The sequence below is a fragment of the Alligator mississippiensis genome, chromosome 5 (assembly GCF_030867095.1).
Source record: "Alligator mississippiensis isolate rAllMis1 chromosome 5, rAllMis1, whole genome shotgun sequence".
In the NCBI taxonomy this organism is placed as follows: domain Eukaryota; kingdom Metazoa; phylum Chordata; order Crocodylia; family Alligatoridae; genus Alligator; species Alligator mississippiensis.
The window spans coordinates 210,304,573-210,326,886 of record NC_081828.1 but is presented as its reverse complement, the minus strand read 5'-3'; the positions used below and the strand labels follow the sequence as shown (position 1 = coordinate 210,326,886).

The 22,314-nt window shown below is 47.9% G+C and overlaps 1 protein-coding gene across 2 annotated transcripts in view; it reads right to left on the bottom strand.

Moving 5' to 3' along the window:
- The window catches only part of PLCD1 (phospholipase C delta 1), a 73,648-nt gene extending 57,989 nt beyond the window's left edge, over positions 1-15,659 (bottom strand). The window contains exon 1 of one of the 2 annotated variants that reach the window (XM_014609049.3): positions 15,344-15,659. In XM_014609049.3, coding sequence (XP_014464535.2) covers positions 15,344-15,377 — 34 coding nt within the window. In that variant the 5' untranslated portion in view covers positions 15,378-15,659. Of the gene's footprint in view, positions 1-64; positions 276-15,343 lie in introns of those variants that run through there. The other variant, XM_014609048.3, reaches the window with a different exon arrangement.
- Between the last annotated feature and the right edge of the window lie 6,655 nt (positions 15,660-22,314).

Sequence of the window (22,314 nt, the reverse complement as noted above, 5' to 3'; positions counted from 1 at the left end):
CCCCCAACACGCGGGCTGCCAGAACCCAGCGGTGCCAGGGACCCGGCTCTGCCCCGTCCCTTACCCAGCCTGATGCCATTCAGCGTTGCCACTCGATTGCTCTGCTCCTGTAAGAAGTTTTCTTGGGATTTGCTGTACTTGGGCTGTCTCCGGATGCAGTTCATGGTCCAGCCTGCGTTGCAGAGCGAGCCACTGGCTGAAAGGAGCCTTCTGGCGTCCCCTGCTCATCCAAGGTCTCCCGATGGACTTGTTGTTAAACAATGTCCCAAGGACTGGACGTGACAGCAACCGGAGAGGGAGGAGGCGGAGGGAGGGCATGGAAGGGGCTGGCCGTGGGCGTGACACTGGGAAGTCTCTCCTCCCAGCTGCCTCAGCTGCAGCATTGCCTAGATTAGACTAGCAGGGAAGCCTGCCAGCAGCTTCCAGGGTAGGGAAGGGCAAAGTTTCTCAGCAATTAAGTTTTTAATGTCTTCTATGTCACTTCATGGGAAAAAGGGGTTCCCAGCCATCTCTCCTACCTCCTTTCCAATGCTCAGGCTTGCCCGGCTTAGCCTTATCACAAATGCACTGGATGCAAAGTTCAGCATGTTACAACCACCCTTTTTTGTATAGCTCTGCTTGCCGCCGCCAGCTGCTAGCAGCTAGCAGCCCCTGTGGGTGAAGAGGAGCCAAGGCGCTGAATAAGCCTGCACGCTGATGTGTGCATAGCATTTATTGTTGGCCAACAGTGCCCATGCCAGTGGGACTCTGCCGATGGAGGTTCAGCTCCCACCTCTGCCCCAGGCCACTCAGTCCATCTGTTCCCTGCCTGGAAACTGGAAATAATAACATGTGTCTGCTCTCAGTCTTGGTCTCTCTTGCCTGTCTCACCAGTGAGCCCTTTGGAAGAAGGCAAGATAGAAATGCACCTTATAGACTAATTCAGCAGTTGCCAAACTGTGGTATGGGTACCACCAGTGGTACGCAGACAACCTGTCAGTGGTGTGCGTTAACAGATTTATCATAATTTCTTTAGATGACAAAAATTAACTGGTGGTACTTAAGGTTGAATTGCAAAATCTGCTGGTGGTACCTAAGGTTGCATCGTTTTAAATTGGTGGTGCGCAATCGGTCAGAGTTTGGGAACCGCTGGACTAACTGCATCTCCAGCAGTGTACCGATGGGGAAGTGGTAGGGGGCCATGGCCCCCGGGTGCAGGGCTGGCCCTCTCCCCCTGGGTCTGCAACTGGAGGCTGGGACCACCACCCCCCACCCCTGCAACTGGGGAGAGGGTGCAAATGTAAGCATTGGCCCCCGAGTGTCGGAGACCCTCAGTATAGCCCTGTGAATCTCTATAAGGTGCAGCTCCACCCTGCCTTCTGCCGAACTGCTTTTCCCTTTGGCAGAGGGACTGTAGCTTTCTAAGGGCTTTTCAACCTAGCACAATGGGGTCTGGTTTTCTTCCCACGCTACTGTATCGTGAGCAAGAAGACAAGCGGGCACAGAGCAGCATCTTGCTCTTGTCAGACCGTGGGATTTTGGGGGCTACCTTAGCGGTGAAGTCTCGGCTGCATTAGCCTCATCCTTTTTTCCTGTGCTGTGGAAGCAACAACCATAACCAGGGTCTTCTCCCCGGTTTTGGTCTTTCCACAATAAGTCAGTTTTTGTGGTTACGAACCCCAAACTCCCAAGTTGCTGAGAAATAAGTTTCTCTAGCTTATGGGGAGAGGAGACTGGAGGGAGAGGGGGAGCAGGCAGCAGGGACTGCTTTAATTAGAAACACATTAGACACTGGTTTAGAATAGTCTGATGGTAAAAAAAAAATACCCATTGAAAATCATATATGAAAGGGATGTGTTACCCTTTACAGGACAAAACACTAACAAGCCATGATTTAGCAAGGTCAGGATGCCCAGTTCTCAGTGCTCTCCACTCACTCAGATAAAAACCTGCTTAATAGTGACAGCATGGCAATCAAGATCAGGCCCCGTGGTGCTTTGGTGCTGTTCAAAACAGAGAGAGGCAAGATTGAAGGGAGAGGAAAACAGCTGCACAGAAAATGCCACTTAGGACGCGGCACAGCTCATCAGGGGCAGGGCGAGTACCTGCCCTACCGAACCCCACTGCCTTTCCGTGGGGTGCACTGACATAGCGCAGACTGCACTTATCCCACCAGTTGTCACCGTTCAATTTGGAGAAGCTGGTGATGTGTGGGCTTTGCAGGCTTCTTTGCCAGGCTGCTCCCTGAAAAGCAAGTCAGGCATGGGAGACACTGTGAAGCAGGGGCAGGCAATTATTTCGGGTGGAGGGCCACTTACTGAGTTTTGACAGGCCATTGAAGGCTGCATGACAGGCAGCCGGGGCAGATAAACATTAATTTTCTAAATATTTTAGGGGCCACCGCAAGCCAGATAAAATGGCCTGGCAGGCCGCATCTGGCCTGCGGACTGCATTTTGCCCACCCCTGCATGAAGTCTGCTGCAGAGAGATGCAGCAAGGCTCTGGCAAAAGCCTGTTAACCACAGCCAGCATGTACCCAATGGCCTTGGCGTGGCACAATATGTGAGAGGTTAGGCAGGGTGCTATGTCACCGCTTCAGCATTTTTCTAAATTAAATGCAAAAGCCTCCACTTTTTCAAACTCAATATCCTCTCCACTTCTCACCCTTCTCTACTGCCGCTGGGCTCTGCACAAAAGTCAGCACTCGCACTTTGGCATAAAGAATCTCGGTCCTTTGGTCAGCACAAGGGTACGATCAGGATCATTTGGCACCGAGGTCTGCTCTCATCCATGTGGAGCTAGAGGATGAAGGAGGACCCCGACCCGTCTTGGACTGCAGTAAACAGGACCTGCTCATATTTACTTAGCCCATGTGACTGTAAACTGCAGCTAAGTAAATAGAGGAGAAGGAAAATGCTTCCTCTCACTAGGAAGTCATTGACCCTTATAATCAGGGCGTAGGTAGATTTCAGGAGGAAATCTCCAACTTGTAAATAAAGCACTGGTCTTCTGATCCTTTTGCAGACATGTAAGAGCCTGATCATGCAGTCTTTACTTAGGCAAGTCTCCCATTAGCAGTTATGTAATCCAGGGAGCAATCCTGCATTGGCCAGTAGATGGCCTGGATGATCTAATAAATCATGTGGTGATGACACAATATGAATTATACTTTAATTTAAACACATCAATTGCATTAAACAGGAAAGGCCCCATAAGCTGTGCTCCTCTTGGCAAGGCTGGCGATTTGCAGCTGGTCTCACCCCCCACAGGCCCCATTTTGAAGTACATGGAACATAGCTGCTTAACTTTAGGCACGTCTACACGTGCACATTTACTGTGTAGTAACTGGCATTTTTGAGCAGTACGGGCACGCGTCTGCATGTGCACGCCTGTGCTGCACAGTAAATACGGCGCCTTTGCCGACTTAAGCATAAATTTGGTGCTTGCATCATGCAGGTATCAAATTTATGCCTGATTAGTTACTATGCAGTAACGTATGTGTAGATGACTAACTGCACAGTAACATTGTGCGTGTGGACTGAGCTGAGATTAACTATAGCAGGAATAGGCCGGTGTCCACATGTATAGGTGTTAAAGCGCACTAACACTGTATATGGACTGACTTGGGACTAACTTTAGTCTGAATTCAGTCCACACAAAGCATTAATGCACTTTAACACCTGCACGTATAGACGCTGGCCTATTCCTGCCAACTGTGCTGTAATTTACTGTGCAGTAAATTTAAGCCAGCATAAATGCATGTGTAGACACTCCCTTTCTTACCTAACTCTTTTTAAATAGGGCAGGTAGCTGGACTGCTAACAACCGCTCATCCTATTGTAGATCTTCCAGACTGTTTCAAGTAAAGCACTATCCCCTCTGTGCTGAAGTGTGCACAAACTTTCCAGAGCGGTACAGGTCATTTAGAGCAGGCAGATCTCCAGAACAGCAGTGTTTAAAGCTATGCTTTGCTTTGGGGCTTTGGAGACAGGAAACTGTTTTGTTTTAAAACAAAGGTAAAGGTCGTGGGTGAGAAAGCCCTGCTTTGGGAAACAACAGATTTGGTTTCCTTATGGCAGGGGGAGGGGAGAAGAGTGCAGGGAGCAGGAGTCATAAAAAGTGATGTAATATTTTATAATGGATGCATAAATCTTCTGGGGGTTAAGCAAGACATTACAAGTTGCATGCTATTACCTAATGACACTGCATGTTACATGATACCGTGCCACGTTCCAGAGGTTCCACTGCTGGGCAGAAGGAAATGATTCCCTTCCCCTTACTCACACTGCATAAGGCACCCAATATAATCCTGTAAACATTCAAACGTGCAACTTTACCCCTATGAGCAGTCTCATTGAAACTAATGGGACTAGTCATGTGAGTAAAGCTAGTCATGTATGCAAATGTTTCCAGCCCTGGCACCTTACAAAGTGACCCACTGATTTCAATGAGTTTATTACAGGTAATAATCAGTTTGAATAAGCGTTGTGGAATCTGGTCTGTATGTTAACAAAATACTTAGCCACAGGGATCCTTTGGAACGACAAGGGGTATATAATAATAATTAAAGTATTTTTGAAATACGAAGTAATTCACTTTCACTCTTTCACTCTTATGAAAAAGCTACTCAGGAAGCACTACCATAATGTTACAGATGAGAAACCAGATAGCTTTTGAGCAATTTTTTGTGGCAAGACTGCCTTTGTGGACTTTCTATTAGTACAGCACCTAGCACAGTGCTGCTCTGAGCTAAGCATTTACTGTAATGCAAATAACAGTAGAGAAGTTAACTGATTTGTTCAACCATACATCAATTCATACTCGGGACGCCTGTCACCCATTCCCAGGCTCACGTCATTAAGGCATGCTACCGCTCATTACCTAAGTGACACAAGCCACTGCACTGTGACTAGTCATGACTCCAGTGGTTATATAAGATATGCTTGTCAGGAACTTCCTGTTGATTTTAATGAGAAATTTCCCCAAAAGTCACATATGCCTCCACATCTGTCACAGAAAAAATAAAAATCCACCTTGGTTAAATGACACTTTCCTTTTAAGAAACTCGGTAATTTTTCTTCTCCTCTCCTGAGATCCTGCACGCAATGCCAGACTTCTTTATGAAGTGGCAGCAGCGTCGGGCTCAGGTAATATTCCCCAAACATTTCATTTCATTACAGCAGGCAAAAGTATAGAGTGCTATTAATCTCCAGAGTTATAAGCTTGGTGCACCTTCCCAGCACTGCGCTGTTGGGAAATGAATCTGACCCACGCCAACATTAAATACTGACTGCTTTCTTAAGAAACATGCTGTACAACAGTGAATAGAAACTGTTATGTTTCCCATGGTACTTTCCTGACTCTCTAATGTTACCTGCGAAGTATTCAAATGACAAGAAGGTGAACAGGCAAAGATAAAGTGCTTCCCCCATCCCTCCTCTCGGTGGGGTCTGGACTTCAGAGTCAGGGGAACGTGCCTACCGCAGCGGGTGCCCGGGGACCTGGGGAAGACCACGCACAATGGCAAATAGAGGCATTCGACTCAGAAAAAAATGCAGAGAAGATCCCAAGCTGCCAAAATGATGATCCAGAACGGCATTTAAAATAGGCTCCAGGGTCCCGGTTCGATGGTATGATTATCAAAATAATATATACTGTACATCTGCTCCTTCATGGGGCCTCAACCAGTACATATCTAAGATCCAACCCAAGGAATGAAAAAAATAGAGGAATTAAATCCTCTCCCATCTCCTCCAAAGTCCCATCAGGTGTCAGGAGTGTAGGTTGTAGCTGTGTTGGTCTAAGGACATAGCCAGACAGTGTTCTTTGGGTGAATCTGATATCTTTTATTAGACCAACTTAAAAAGTTGGAAAAAATCATGTCACTCATCAGGTGACATTCACTTCTCATCAGATCCTGACATCCTTGCTTGGAATAGCACTTACTCTCTGAATAGCCTGACCAATATGAGCATCCACAGCATAAGATACTTCTTAGGCCTCTTTGCCCTGCCAGAAAGTGTAATTTCACTGAGGAACATGCCCAGGGTGAGGGGGTTTATGAGAATATGGCCCCGAATGCGGACGGTGGGTGTAACGGCTACAGAGAAGCGTTTGTTAAAGGGAAGGAGAGCTGTGTGGAGGGGTTGCTCTCAGCTTTCACTGCCCTGCTTTTCCCTTGAGGGTGTTTCCTTTCACAGTTTATCTTGGTATGCATCGGGCAGGGCCACCAAGACGCCTGGGCTACTCAGACCACTCTGGGGGAGATCAGTTTGCCACCTGGAGGGAAGGGGAAAATGTCTGCAATGCACGTGTTGTGGCAATGTGGATGTTACAGCCACTCATGCTTGGAAGGCATGTCTGCACCGGGCCCTGGCCCTCACGGGCAAGGAAGGACTGGAGCAAGCCCTGCCCACCAGCCCCTTTTCACACACTCCACATTCAATAATAGTGAGGAAGGCCCATGATGACGGTGAAAACAGTACCAGCTCGGCCAGGCCTACACATAAAATCTTCATGACCCATGCATCTTGCACAAAAATGCAAGGTGGAAGCTGGGACCATACAAAATCGAGCAACCCCAGCTAGCTTTATTCTCTGTGCTAGATTATGTTCAATTAAGAAAATTGTTAACAGAGACTTGGCACATTCATCGCATGCATATATCTAAGAAAGCCAAAGAAAAGGCTGAGCCAGGGAAGGCAAGGAAACTACATATGCATTTCAACTGAACTAGCAACTAAAGAAGACAAAAGACTACATACGCATCTCAAGAGAAACCTGTCAAAGGTACCGGAAAGATGTCTTGTGTGTGACTTGCTCACATTTCTCAAAACAGGCATTCAATGTCTAAGGTGTTACAAATGTCTCAACCATTCAGTGTATGTCTGGAGCTTTGTAAAGAGAGCATCACTGGTACAAGCTATTGCACATTTTCCCCATTGATAAACCAACACCCAAACAGGTCTGGTAACCAAAGCCTCTAGGTACCCTGTTTGACCACTCAAAGCCCATCACAGTTATTTGCTACGTTAATCAGTAGCTATGAAAAACACAAGTCTTCATACCTGGACAAATCCAAAAACAGGAGCCAGGCCATTTAATGATTGTAATATGATGGTCACCCTTTTCCTCCCTGTTTTGTCCGGCCTCTAATCAGCCAGCTATCAAGGAAAATGCTTTGAAGCTATAAAATTAAACAGTATAAGAACTAAGCAAATTTGCCAGCAAGGTGTGCGCTCCAAGAGAAATAGAGATCACTGAGATCACAGAGAGAGAGGGGAGACAGGGGACTTTAATCCCCCTCCCTGCCTCTCCTTCGCCTCAGGCACTGCCCGGGCCGGCTCTGGCCACACTCCCCGCCAAGGGGGTGGAAAGCTGGGCAGACACAGGCTGGGGTCCTATGTGGATGAGAGAGGGCAGGCACGGGGGTTTCATCCCCCTCCCTCCTCCTGAACCTGCTGGCCCACGCCCCCGCCCCCTCCACTCCAGCGTGGAAAAGTCTGGCAGGGGCTGCTCGGCCCCAATAGGCAGACCGGGCTGTGCCAGCCAGGTTTCTCACCCCCACCCCCTTGTCAACCAATCTCGCTGCTCTGGCTAGAAAGCAGAGATGTGGGGCCAGCCCTGCTCTGCTGGAGCAGACAGCACAGCACAGCACAGGGCTGCAGAGCATGCTGGGATGCTGGGGGACTATGATTTAACTTGAACCAAGAAGGGGTCTGGGACAGAAGTTTCAGAAACCGGTTTGACCCCAATCAGTTAAGTCTGATACTATATTCAACCAGGTTTATCTTAAACTAGTTTCGGCCCAGCCACATCTCATGCTCCTCAATTTGCTCTTCCCCCTACACCCTCTTCTACTGCACCCCTCCCAGCAATGCCCCCTCTCCCTGCCCATGTCATCCCATTCAGCCTGTCCCCTCTTAACCAAATCCCACCAACAAAGACACTGAACTAAGGCGGCAGCATGTCATGCACTGAGGATCACAGCTCCTTTTGCTATCTTGGACATACCTTTCCCTTGCTCTTTGTCTGCCCCCTCCATTTACAGCCTAAATCCCTTGGGGCACAGACTGTTCACGCTCTGTTCATACAGCACCTAATAAAATAGAGTGCAGATCTCAGTTTCTGGGCTCTCACATAATCAAAGCAAGAATAAAATGCCAGCAGCCTCCATCTACATGGCTCTGCCACTTGAGCTGTCCCCTGAGGAGTTGCGCAGGGGTGACTAAAGAAGGGGATGTGAAGGTAGATGCTAAGGCTACTTCCCAGTTGTTTGCTTTTGCTTGCATGTGACATGGAACAAGTTCCACCTTGTGGTAAAGCTGGGAATGGGCACAGACTCCTTGCAAAAGGCAGGGCAGAGTGCACCTTACAGACAAGCTCCTCCAGAGAGCTCTGAGCTTTCAAGTATGCCATAGCCTATTTCGTCGGATGCTATGAATTTCCCATTGCAGGTGTGTTTAGAGCAGGGGTGTCAAACCACCCTGAATGAGTAGCATGGTACTGGTCCACAAGCCCGATCAGGCCCACACACTGAACCTCCCACCTCTCCCTGCCATATGTTAGATCCGGTGCCCGCTCAGGACCTGTTCCAGCCAATTCTGGACGCATGCTGCATGCAGTGCCTGCCCCAGCTCGCTCAGGACATGCACTACATGTGGCACCCACCAAGGTGCTGCATTCATCACAGGCCCCAGAGCAAGAACTGCATGTGGTGCAGTCCTGGCCCAGCAAGGACAAGCTCTGTGTGTAGCTCAGATCCTGGGCCAGCCAAACTGGGTGCTGCGTGCAGTGTGGTCCTGGACTGGCCAGAATGGGCACCACATGATGTGCACTGCAGCCCAGGCCCTGTGCATCGGGCCATACACCACATGGATCAACTGAGTCCCAGGAGCAGCACCAGGGAGTGGATAGATTCATAGATTCATAGATGTTAGGGTCGGAAGGGACCTCAATAGATCATCGAGTCCGACCCCCTGCATAAGCAGGAAAGAGTGCTGGGTCTAGATGACCCCAGCTAGATGCTCATCTAACCTCCTCTTGAAGACCCCCAGGGTAGGGGAGAGCACCACCTCCCTTGGGAGCCTGTTCCAGACCTTGGCCACTCGAACTGTGAAGAAGTTCTTCCTAATGTCCAATCTAAATCTGCTCTCTGCTAGCTTGTGGCCATTGTTTCTTGTAACCCCTGGGGGCGCCTTGGTGAATAAATACTCACCAATTCCCTTCTGTGCCCCCGTGATGAACTTAAAGGCAGCCACAAGGTCGCCTCTCAACCTTCTCTTGCGGAGGCTGAAAAGGTCCAGTTTCTCTAGTCTCTCCTCGTAGGGCTTGGTCTGCAGGCCCTTAACCATACGAGTTGCCCTTCTCTGGACCCTCTCCAGGTTATCCGCATCCTTCTTGAAGTGCGGCGCCCAGAATTGCACGCAGTAGTCCAACTGCGGTCTGACCAGCGCCCTATAGAGGGGAAGTATCACCTCCTTGGACCTACTCGTCATGCATCTGCTGATGCACAATAAAGTGCCATTGGCTTTTTTGATGGCTTCGTCACACTGCCAACTCATGTTCATCTTGGAGTCCACTAGGACTCCAAGATCCCTTTCCACCTCTGTGCCACCCAGCAGGTCATTCCCTAGGCTGTAGGTGTGCTGGACATTTTTCCTCCCTAGGTGCAGCACTTTGCATTTCTCCTTGTTGAACTGCATCCTGTTGTTTTCTGCCCACTTGTCCAACCTGTCCAGGTCTGCTTGCAGCTGTTCCCTGCCCTCCGGCGTGTCCACTTCTCCCCATAGCTTTGTGTCATCTGCAAACTTGGACAGAGTACATTTGACTCCCTTGTCCAAGTCGCTGATGAAGACATTAAAGAGTATCAGTCCCAGGACCGAGCCCTGCAGGACCCCACTGCCCACACCCTTCCAGGTCGAAGCCGACCCATCCACCATAAGGGGGCTCTATGGGCCACATCCAGCCCACTGGCCACACCTTTGATGCCCCTGGCTTACACCAGTGGTTCTCCAACTGCTTGGGTCTCCTACCCAATTTTTACTGTGTTGCAAATTTGGGGTACCCCCATGATTCCAGATTTGGATAACAAAAAGTAAGACTTTTTGTCACTACGACTACAGTGTAACTCTCCAACAACATGACACACAATAGAGTTATTCTTTGTTTTCCTTTTTCTTCCTTGACCTCCATTTATCTTATAGTTTAATAGTTTCATAGTTGTTAGGGTCAGAAAGGACCTCAGTAGATCATCGAGCCCAACCCCCTGCCCTGGGCAGGAAAGAGCACTGGGGTCAGATGACTCCAGCCAGGTGCTTGTCCGGTTTCCTCTTCTCCCTTTCCCCCTTTCCCATCCGCTTTCCCATTCCTTTTTCTTGCATACCCTCTAAAAGTTCATTGCATAACCCCAGGGGTTTGCATAACCCAGTTTGAGAAACATTGTAGGTTAGACAGACTTTTCTTGCCTATTCAGCTCATCCTGTTAGCAGCTAGCACTGGGTTGGCTAATTATTTCAGGTGGAGGACCACTTAATGAGTGGGGGGGTCCCTGCTGCAGCTGGGTGGGAGCAAGCAGGAGTCCAGGGATGTGGAGTAGGTCCTGGGAGCTGCAGCAGCAGCTAAGCACAGGAATTGCACATTGGCCGGCCAAGCCCTTCCACCCACGAGGGCGGGAGCCAGGCAATAGGGTATGTTTTTGCGGCTGCATGTACATGTGGGTGCCTCACTCCCACCCTTGTGGGCAGAAGGGCTTGGCGGGACATACGGTTGCCAACCCCCCAGGACTGCCCTGGAGTCCCCAGGAATTTAATATACATCTCCAGGAGACTGCTGAGAGTCACCTGGGAGAGAAATGGTAAGGTATTCATTAAAATAAATATTAAATGTTGAATCTGATTTATGCAGTAATCCAGTGGGTTTTTAAAATGTAATTGTAATATGCATTTGCCTTCCTGACGTAAAGTCAACACACTGTAATCCATAGCTGATATCCACAAGCACGCAGGCATGTTTGTATTGTATGTCGTGGGCACGGTGGCATTCTGGACACGTCCTGGAATAGATTCAAACAGAGTTGGCAGCACTAACAGGGCATAATTTGCTGGAGGGCCCCGCGGGCCAGATGAAAGTGCTTGGCAGGTAAAATCCAGCCCGCAGGCCGTATTTTTCCCACCCCCAAGCTAACATGTGGCTTAGGGGTGTTAGCACTGATAGATGTGTCCTATGATGGAGGCCTGGCCACATATTCTCCATACACCTCTGCAAAATCATTTCTTTGTTTTCATTCAGATACATCTCAGACACTCTCCTTTGCTGGGATGCAGGCAAACAACTTGACAGCAGCTAGTTTTTGAAACCACCCTTCAGCATCCTGATGAAGCTGTCTCATACTGCACCACCGAGTTTGTGTCCATTGGCTGGCTCTTGTCTTATATTTCTCTTTGGGGAAGGCACCATCTTTTTGTCCTGTGTTCATACAGCCCCTAACATAAAGGTGCTCCCAGAGCTCCTGGACACTACTGCCATACCAATACATGAGGTTGAGGATGTTTTCCTCCAGATCAGATTAGAGCAGGGCTGCAGTTCAAAACTTCAGGGTAAAGCTGGAAAATGTTTGCCTGCCTTTGGATTTTAACATCAACTTGAAACATAGCCTTTGTTCACAGAAGGATTCAGAAATCTTTCGGTGGATTTGGGACAAGGGTTTCCGTGTACGCCTGGGATCTGTGTGTGGCTTTGGCTGGGAATTATGTGAAACTGCAGTTTTGACTGAAGTTCAGTTGAATCTGGAAATGAAAACCAGACCTCGAATACCGACTCCCCCATCATTGTATGCAGTCAAGTTCAGCTACAAAGCCGAATGCACACACATAAACCTACCCATGAAATACATTACTTGCTGGTGCAGTACCTGGGGTGAGAAGGGAAGGAGGGATATCACATCAGGACAACAGGATGCCACTCTAGTAAAAATGACAAGGTGTCAACAATCACCAATGCACAGTGACAACGTTGCATTCAACCCACTCGCTGGGAAAATATTGTTGACACATTTCTAGACATATTACACTGATAATCTATTTATAGTGACAGCAATCGTCAAAGGCAAGTTACACAGTCTCTTTCTAAAACTGCTCGTAACCTTTCCCAGCAAGACCCTTTGGCACTGAGATGTTATCTGCAATCCAAAAATAAATTCTCGTTGCCATTAAGTATTAAATTAAAACTGTTCAACTATATTTTAACTCTAAGAAAGCATGACAAGACCTCTATTTTCCCCTTGTGCTCTAGGAATGTCAAGCATGACTTGGTTTTTGTTGATCTCACTGAGTCTCAAAAAGCACTGAAACTGGAGGAAAAGTTTTGAAGCTGGTGATCTGGTAAGGAAACATTAGCATTTCTCCATTCTTCTTTGGTGTGTGTTTTTAAAAACAGGTCAGTTAACTTGTAGAATTGCTAAAAGGTGGGAAAGCAGGCTGGCCTGGCAAACAAGGGAATGTATTTTGGCAAATCTCTTTTTCTGACTAAGCCAGAGAGAAGAAGAAGAAGAAGAAGAAGAAGAAAAGAAAATTAATCCTCCCAATTAACTATAGATGTTACTAGAGGCAGGCAAAGAGTATAATGTGCCCATGCCAAGCACCTTTACATGCAGCAGCCTCCCAGTCTACCAGGTATCCTCCTTCCCCCGCTTTGGGTTCTTCATTCAAACCCATTTCGTCCAAGCATCCATCCTGCTTCTCCCTCCACACCCTGTCCTGCCTGAATTGTTTTCCCATTTATTTTTGTCCAGTTGTGGCCCTGATCCTGGACCTGATCCGCCGCTGCTGATACTACTGCTCAGAGCCCCTCTGGAAGGTAGTGATGTATGGGTTTCTATTCTAATGCTCTTCATTGTCACAGCGAGTCTCAAAGGAGTCCTGATGCTACCTTTTCACCTCAAGGAAACAGTAGCTAGAGTAGCATGGGTGCTAAGGAGGTGCCTTGTCGACAGCCCAGAAATCACAAGTTCAAGGCTATAGCAGAAGTACTCACAGTGCAGTCCTGCCAGGTTTCAATGAGTCTGCAAGTTCTGCTAAATAATACCTTGTCACAAGGACATGAAAAAGGAAAGGAGCACATGGAGTTGAAAGAGCTCCTGGGAGTGACCCCCTAAACCTTTGGGGAGATATGGGGAGGGGGCAGATGACCCCTTTTACCCAGTGATGCTCAACTCTAAAAGGAGTCTGTCCCATGCCACAAAATCAATTTGAACGTCACTTAAGGATTGATGGGGGAGCTTCCAGGTTGAGAGTTTAAACCGGCATGGATAAAATGCTCAGAGCCCTGCTAAGGATGTGCAAAGCAAGAAACTGGACCGTTCAGTCAGGATTTCAGAAATATTTTAACCCTTTGACAGCTGAGTCTCAGCCCAGCTGCTTTGCTTCGGCAGAACACCATGGCATTCCTTTACCATGACTGTGGGTTTTCAGAGATGACGCATTTCAAGTCTGAGCCAATGAACTTGGGAATGATAATTGTCCAGTACATAATAAAGGGGGGCACAGGCTGAATGATATGACAAATATGAGGAAGCATAAGAGAAGCAGTTCATTGGTTGCAGATTTATGCACAATACATTAAGAAAAATGAAGGGCAATTTGCAGAACAAGCAAAAAAAGATCTCATTCTGGCTGAACCAAACAAATTCAAAGCATGAGATAGACAGGTTAAAGGGGTGAGACTGCCCTATTACTACTGCCAGCAAACTTGACCAGCTGCATTCAGCTGTCACCCCAAGACTCAGACCTGTCTCTAGCAAAGCAGCCTGTATTCATTCACTGAGCGCATGCACTGGCTTGTCATACGTTTTTACTACAGTCTGCCTGTTCTTTCAGTTTGGAAGATCACTTGGCTGTTGTAAGTAGGTAGCAGTGGATTCCTTGCCAAGCCCAGGCCATTCTGCTGACCCTCTCTTTGTGTGATTTTGCCAGATTACTTTAACATCATGATATACCAGATACATTATCATCATCACCCCCATCATCATCCTCATCACTGAACGCAGCTTTAGAAACATTATTTTACAACGCACCTATAACCACAGTGCCCAAAGGACTGACACTTCTACATACACAAAGGTTAAATCTTTTTCAGCAGTTAAGTATCAAGAGCGTGATCCTACAAAGATAGAAGCACGTGGGTAACTTTACTCATCGGGCTAATTTGGTATGCTTGTTTCTGTGCATGAAAGGGCCTTTTCTCATAGAAGCGGAGAATGCCAAAGAGCCACTGGAAACTTTTCTAACAACCAGCTGCCAATTCCTGACCCCCGAAGATGAAATAGTATCCACTTAAACCGTGACCTACAAGTCAGAATGGGAATAATTCTAATAGTTCCAGATGAATGTCTCAGCTTTCTTTTCCCTAATGAGCTGCATAATGAATAATGATGAACATTAACCTCCATTTTACCTCGCTGATGAACTGCTAACATCTGCGAAAGCCCCAGGACAGATTTCTTGAGCCTGGGAGATTTCCTCAGATTTCTGTCTCTGATGATGACTGATCCTAGTGCATGCCATAGATATGCAAGGCAGCTCGATATCTTTGTTTATACTCATTTCAGTTTATAGTAAATCATAATAAGAGAGCACCCATTAAGAAAAAAAAAGGCAGTTCTTTCAATTATTGCTGCAGCACAGTCTCTCATTACAGTGCATTACCCGTAGATCTGCATGGTGTTTAGCTGTTTCTGTTCACTATGGAGAACAAAATAAGGAGAAGGGGTAACAGAATGACACATTAAACGTAAGGGAGGGAACCAGAGTATCCTGTTTATCAGGCAAGCATCCCAGATATACCAACCGAGACAAGTGCGCTCACTGGAAGGCAGGAAGAGTCTTTTATTTTTAGATATGTTTTTAAAATGTGTTTACAGTACCTGGGAGGCAGATCCTCAGCTGGCATAAACTGTCATAGCTCCTCTGCTGGCAGCGGGGCTATGGAAGTTTGCACCAGCTAAGGATTTGACCGATAGTTTCTCCTTCCCACAGTGAAGAGCAATGAGTGTGCCCCGAGGGAAGATTGGAATCATACATTTTTTAGATGTTTGCCTTTATGTTAGCACATGAAATGCCCTCCAACATACAAAAATAGCCCCAGTAAAACTGAAAGAACCCTTATTTCCCTGGTGTGACATTTGAGCAAGCGTATGTCATTGTAATATTAGTTTCATGCTTCATTGGTTCCATATAAAGGGTTTTTTTACATACACAGTGTCATACATGCACACGCGTGCACACACACACATTCACACACGGGAATCTCCTCCTGGATGAGTCAGAAGGAGCACTGAAAATGCTGTATAGTCCCATTACTGACTTACGGTTGCAAGAAGAGAAACAGCCATTAAATTCCATCGTGGTAAATGCAGGCGGGAAGCAGCAGCAAGGAGCTCCAGACCCAGATGTGCCCAGATGTTCAGAGGTGGCTGGGCGGGGGAGCCTGACTTGTCAAGTTTACTCCGCTCACTGGTCCAGGAAGTCGAAACACCTAGTTTCTGCAGCTCATCCTCGTCCCTGCTCCTTGCGTGGGTGTTCTGCTCTGCAAAGACACCTCATCTATTCCCCTCCTGCGGCAGAGAGCTGCTGTGTGCAGCAGAGACGGAGCCCAGCAGTCCAGTGCCTGCTCCGCACACAGCCCAGGCCCCTCCCAGCTCTCATGTCCCTGCCTGCAGTCGAAAGCACCAGCCTTCTCCACCCACCGGCCCATCCCAGCTGTGTGCCTGTGGCTGTTGCCTCCTTTCTCAGATTGATACAAACACCCATTCATTTGCTGTCGGCCCCTCTCATTTAAGGCTCAAGGAAGAAAGTGCAAGCCAAAAAACTGTCCCAAAGGCCTCCATAGTAAGGGCAGGAACTTACAGAAACCAAGACTCAGAGACAAAGACTTGAAGGGCTTGTCAGGAGAGATTACTGTCAGGCAGAAGAAGCCAGTGTGCATGTAACAAATTAACCGTGGCAGAAATAGGCTGTGACCACAAAGGCTCTCCACACAGAGCCAAAAACGTAGGGTTGGGAAGAAGCGGTCTAGACAGAGAGCTGCAAAGTAAAAGAAACTTGTGCAGTCCCAAGGCTTTACTCTGTAATGTTTTATTCAAGGGTGTAAAGCTATTTATGTACACTTTTTAAGAGTTACTGGGCAAGTCCATCAGCGGGTATATATCTGGGCAGCTCCTGAGCTGTCAGTCAAGCTTTGAAAGCTTGCAGCAGAAGGGACACAGATGAGACAAACAGTTGTATTTAGTCTTCTCGTCCCTTCCCCTCCAGTAACCAAACTGTTCTTTCTCTTTCAGGAATCAAACGTTCCCTTCGAGTGTACTGTCAATAATACAGTCTTTGTCTAGTTTTTTAGCTCACAATCAGGCTGCCAACATTATCCTTGGCAGACTGTTCTTACACACTTCTCAAGCTGTTTTGTCTGACGTTTAGTCTACATTCTTGCTTTTTTAATTCACCCCCCACTTACTGCTATTGTAGTGCTACTACCTTGAGTCATACTAAGGACTGGGCTAGTGTAGATTGTAGATATAGCTATACCAGGATGCTGAAAACCTGCATCTAATATGGGCAGAGCTAATGCCAGCAAAGTGAAATGAGCCATTCTAACAAAAACAGATTTGTTCGTATAACTGTCCCTATGTAAGGGGCTTTTGCTGGCCTGCTGGTGCCAGCCAGGTATCATGCCTCATCCTGTCCCTGACCAGCATGGCTATGCAGGCACTTGTTTGTAGTGTGGAACTAGCCTAACTCATTTCCTTTTACTCTTGGCCTAAGTATAGACAGTCAAAAAGCCCAAGACTGAATCTGTTTAATAGATTCATAGATTCATAGATTCTAGAGTCGGAAGGGACCACAATGGATCATCGTGTCCGACCCGCTGCCCCTGGCAGGAAAGAGGACCGAGGTCAGATGACCCCAGCCAGGTGACTATCTAGCCTCCTCTTGAAGACCTCCAAGTTAGGTGATAGCACCACCTCTCTTGGAAGCCCATTCCAGATCCTGGCCACCCTTACTGTGAAAAATTTCTTCCTAATATCTAACCTAAATCCAGTCTCAACTAGTTTACACCCGTTATTCCTAGTCACTCCCTGGGGCGCCTTAGTAAACAGCACTTCCCCTATTCCCCGTTGACCTCCCCTAATAAATTTATAGGCGGCCACAAGATCTCTCTTCAGCCGTCTCTTGTGAAGGCTGAAGAGATTCAGCTCTCTCAACCTCCCACCGCAGGGTCTATCACGAAGGCCACTAATCATGCGAGTGGCCCTCCTCTGGACCCTCTCCAGATTCCCTGCGTCCCTCTTGAAGTGCGGCGCCCAAAACTGGACACAGTACTCCAACTGCGGCCTGACCAGTGCCACACAGAGGGGGAGCATCACCTCCTTTGATCTATTAGTCATGCACCTGCTAATGCACGACAAGGTGCAATTGGCCTTGTTGATGGCCTCGTTACACTGCCGGCTCACGTTCATCTTGGAGTCGATTATGACTCCAAGATCCCTCTCTGCCTCTGAGCTGCTGAGAAGGAGACACTCCCCGACCTATAGGTGTGCTGGGGGTTCCTCCTTCCCAGGTGAAGTACCTTACATTTATCTTTATTAAATTGCATCCTATTTCTCCCTGCCCATTGATCCAACCCATCCAGGTCAGCCTAAATCTGCTCCCTGCCCTCCGGTGTACTAACTTTGCCCCATAACTTGGTATCATCAGGAAACTTGAAGAGGGTGCTCTCCACGCCCTCATCCAAATTGCTGATGAAGATATTGAATAATATTGGTCCAAGGACTGAACCCTGCGGGACCCCACTGCCCACCTCCCTCCAGGCCGAGAAGGAACCATTCACCACCACTTTCTGGGTGCGGTCCCTAAACCAGTTCAATCTTTGCAAGTTAGTTTAAGCTGCATAGATTGAACCGATAAGCAAGTGAACAGACACTCACTTTTGATTTCTGAAATGCAGCAGTGGGCCAGGCCAGAAGCTGGGGGATGCTAAAGCATGCCTCCTTGCTCTGCTGGATCAGGCAGCTTGGGCCTGTGGGGGAGGGGGGTTGTGGGGGAGCTGCTAACTTAAGTCAGTTAAGTCTGATACTACGTCCATCCAAGTTTATCTTAAACTGGTTTTGTCCATTTTGAAAGCAGTTTATGTGCACTGCACTTCTGTTGTATTACAGATCTGAACCAGTTTCCAATCACTCATACTGGTGAGTATGTATAATCTCTGTCTCTAGCCCTTGGTGTTTTTTACCTTGCTAAAGATTATAATGCTTTTATCAGGTCCTTCCCAACAGGGAGCAATTACTATTTTAGGGATGGTTAAAACAAAAAGGAGAGAAAAGTAAAATAAAGTTACTGAACCTCCCTTCAAAAAATTAGAAAAGGAAGTTGTTCAAAAGGAAAAAAAAACTAATTCCACTGTTTGCAAAAAAAATAAATAAAAACTATAAGCAAGATAAAATGTTCATTTAGGCCTAATATTATTTTTAATATTTTTTTTCAGGTGAAAATGATGTTACTAGCTTAGTCACAGCAGTAGTGTTTATTGCTTGTATTCGAGTGGTTGCCAGGAGTCAGGGGTTAGGGCCTCACTTCAGGAAGTGTTGCACCAAAAACAGAAAGCAAAGACAATCCCAGCCCCAAAAAGGTTATGCTCTATTCCTATAGCAGCCATTATTTGCTAGACACTTTGTATTTTATTTATTTGTATGGCATACAGCAACCAAATGACAGGACACATTATAAACAACCTATACACAGCTACATTGAGGGATAAGGCTGGAATGGCAGTTTTAGATTTGATATCCATTGCAAGCATCATCGGTAGCCTGGTGCAGGTCTTCAATGCAAACATTACAATGATACATAGGACACTTCTCTGCAATGCATGCTATAATTTGGATTTTGCCACACACACACTTGGGGTCTTTAATAACAGTTCATCTAAGTAGTAAGTACCAGTCTACCATGTACCTTGTCCAGTACAAACCCTGTTCAACATTGTCCAGCTCTGCCTTGATAAAGCAAAACCAGGAGGTTTAGATGTGGGGACTGTGATAAGAAACTTATTAATGATGTCAACTGTGTTCTATTGCTGGACCCATTTTTCCCTTGATGTCAAGGATTTTGTCGTTCAGTTTGTAAAACACTGGAGAAAGATGATTCATGCTCTGAGGATAGAAAGGGTGCTATCTAGACAGCAAACTTCCTATACCTGGTTGTGGTACCCTCAGGAACATCTGGCTGCTCTGTACCCACTCTTTCCTCCTCAGTTGGAAACAGAGTAGCTATCTCAGTGTGGTGTCAAGGGGAACCTCATCAGTGATGCTGAGTGACAGTAGATGCATCTACATGGGACGCTAAAAGCGCAGTAGACTAAATCGACTGCGCATTAGCGTATCACAGCAAAAGAAATGCTAATGTGCTAGTGGACAGTAGAATTAGTCTACTGCGCATTAGCATCATGTAAAGACATGCAGCAGTGCTACTCTATAGTAGCACCAATTATGGCATATTGAGTTAGTACCTGTTATTACAGGTACTAAACTTAATGCGCCGTATATGGCACATTAATACATGTGTAGATGTGCCCGGTGACAGTTACCCATTTCCTAGAGCTGTGCAGGTGCAGCTGTTCTGCTTCTGGCTGAAGGTATCACATGTGGAACAGCATGAGCATTTGAGGGCGTCACTGTCGGGCATGGTAAGTTTGCAGTCTAGGCATGGTCGTAGACAAACAGGTTGATGCAGGAGAGAGAACAAGAGGGAATTTTTGCATAAATCATCTAATTCATCACAAGCAACATAGCAGTTGTAGATCTTGGAGAGAGGTGTAAAAGTGGACAAATAGGGGAGCTGCAGATGAGGTCATGGACCTTGCATGGGGCCACATGGAAGATAGTACAGCAGAGGTGGGCAGTTATTTTGGGCGGAGAGCTGCTTACTGAGTTCTGGCAAGTCATCGAGGGCCGCGTGATAGGCAGCCAGGGGCAGATAAATATTAATTTTCTAAATTTTTTAGGGGCCCCACAGGCTGGATAGAATGGCCTGGCAGGCCACATCCGGCCCCTGGGCCGCATTTTGCCTACCCCTGTAGCACAGAGATACCTGCACAAGAAGCTGACAAAGGAGCGAACAAGGCTGAGAACACAACAGAGCAAAGGTGACAGGGGCAATACAGTCTCGACTAGAGAGGACGAGTACAGAGGAGCAAAGTTATTTGAAACCAGTGGTAAGTAACTCAAATATTGATTTGCTTGTTTTAACTTTTCTGCTCTTCTATGATTGTCTCCAGGTAACCTGATCTCTTTGGTAATGCAGTGTCCAGAACTGAAGACAGTACATTAGAGGCAGTCACATCACAGCTGTGCAGAGAACTACTCCATTTGAGATGGCTGTAACTTGACTAAATCTACTGAACATGTCACAGTGGTGGCACACCGTCCCCCCAGAATTAATAAAATACACCCAGCTGGATTAAATGACTTTTTCTGCTCTCATCCTTTGAGATGAATGGATAATACGTTGTATTGATCCAGTGCTTCTTGTGGGACACTTGCCTCTGGCTGTGTTAACTTCCCTTTGACAAGAACCAGTACAACCAGAGATAGAAACAAGAAGATTCAAGTTCGCATGTACATCAACCAATTCACTGGCTTCAGCCTGACAGCAATTTTTTTGTCCCTTGATGAACGCAGACATAAAAAGGAAGTACATGTGCAAGTGGAGGGCAAAAGAGCCTGGTGGCAACATAGCTCCCATAGGACCCAAGTCCTGAAATAAGGGAAAGTAGTGGGAGTTGTAGCTGTATATCTGATGTTAGGTTTGTGGAGTCCAAAGTGTTGTGGCAAGATGTTTACAAAGTTCATCTTACATTTGCTTCTAAGTACGTGGGATGCTGTACAGCTCTCAACTGACCCTTATTTCAGAAGACAATACTCCTCTCAGCCCCACCAACATCTATTTTCCACACAAATAGAGTGTCCCTCCCTTGTACTGTTGAAAACAATTTATCTCAGAAAAAAAGAATCAAGAGATTTGAGGTGTGTCGCAGGGCACCCCGGTGCCGGCTCCTAGAGAGGAGAAACTGCCAGGGAGCGAGTGAGCGCGCCCTGGCCTGACATAACGAGCCCAGCTGAGGGTCGCCCAGGTAATGAGCGCAGCTGCGGGTTGCCGGAGCAACCAAGGGGAACCAGCTGCCTGTAGGAGGCAGGGCCTGGCCCTTATAAAGCCCAGGGCTGAGGCTAGGCTGGCAGTTCTCTGCCAGCAGCTGGAGAGGCAGGAGCTCCCTCAGCCGACATATGGGGAGAAGCCCGACTTGCAAGTACAGCTCATGATAGCCCTGAGAGGATGGGACACTATGGTTTAGCCAGGGGGGCTTTATGTTTGAGTTACAGCCAGACGGCTTGAGTTTGCATTTGGGTTACAGCCTAGGGGCTTGTGGTTTGGGTTTGACGTTGTGATATTACACCCGGAGGCTTGGGTGAGGCTGTAGGGGTTGGAGGAGGCCTCAATCATAGGGACCCCAGAGAGTGTGGGGTGCCCCAGCGCCAGGAGGGCGCATCATTCTTGCAGCGCCAGGAGGGCAAGGAGCGCAACCAGTGGGTCGCGGGCGCAACCAGTAGGTTGCAGACGGGGGACATAGACCCAGATTGCGTGCGGGGTACATAGACCCCAGCCCCAGAGCAAGGGGTGACTTTCATTGAGAAGCCCCGCGGGGGCACGGCGAGCCCCAAAGAGGGGGAGTGCCACTTTGTATTATTGAGCAGCCCCAAGGAGGGGCGATACTGAGGAGCCCTAGAGCGGGGCGATGCTGAGGAGCCCTAGAGGGGCCATATCGAGGAGCCCAAGATGGGCATAGCGAGCCCGGCCGCAGGCTAGTGCGGCAACACCCCTCAGACCGAGGCAAGGCGCTGCAGTTGCCCCCGAGACGACAGGGAGTAGCAGCGCGGTGAGCCAGGGTCAGAGAGGGCACCCGTGCGGTGGGCCTGAAGGACCAGAGGCCCGCTAGAGAGTCCCTGAGCGGGACCACACCATCAGGGGAGGCCCAGAATGGGCCAGACGAGAGTCCCAGTGAGAGGCTGGGTACTCGAGAAAGCCCGGAGGGGGCTATAGAGGAGGCCCGGGAAGCGGGCGTGCAGACATACCAACGTCTATTACATCTGCGAGGCTTGGGGCGTGGTATTAGGGGCTGGTAGGAGCCACGCATAGCCCATAAGGCTAGGGTGTCTGGGGAACATCCACCGTATTGGGAGACCCCCAGGGGGTCCGGGAGAACCGCGGGGACAGAGGTCCCAAGTAGCCA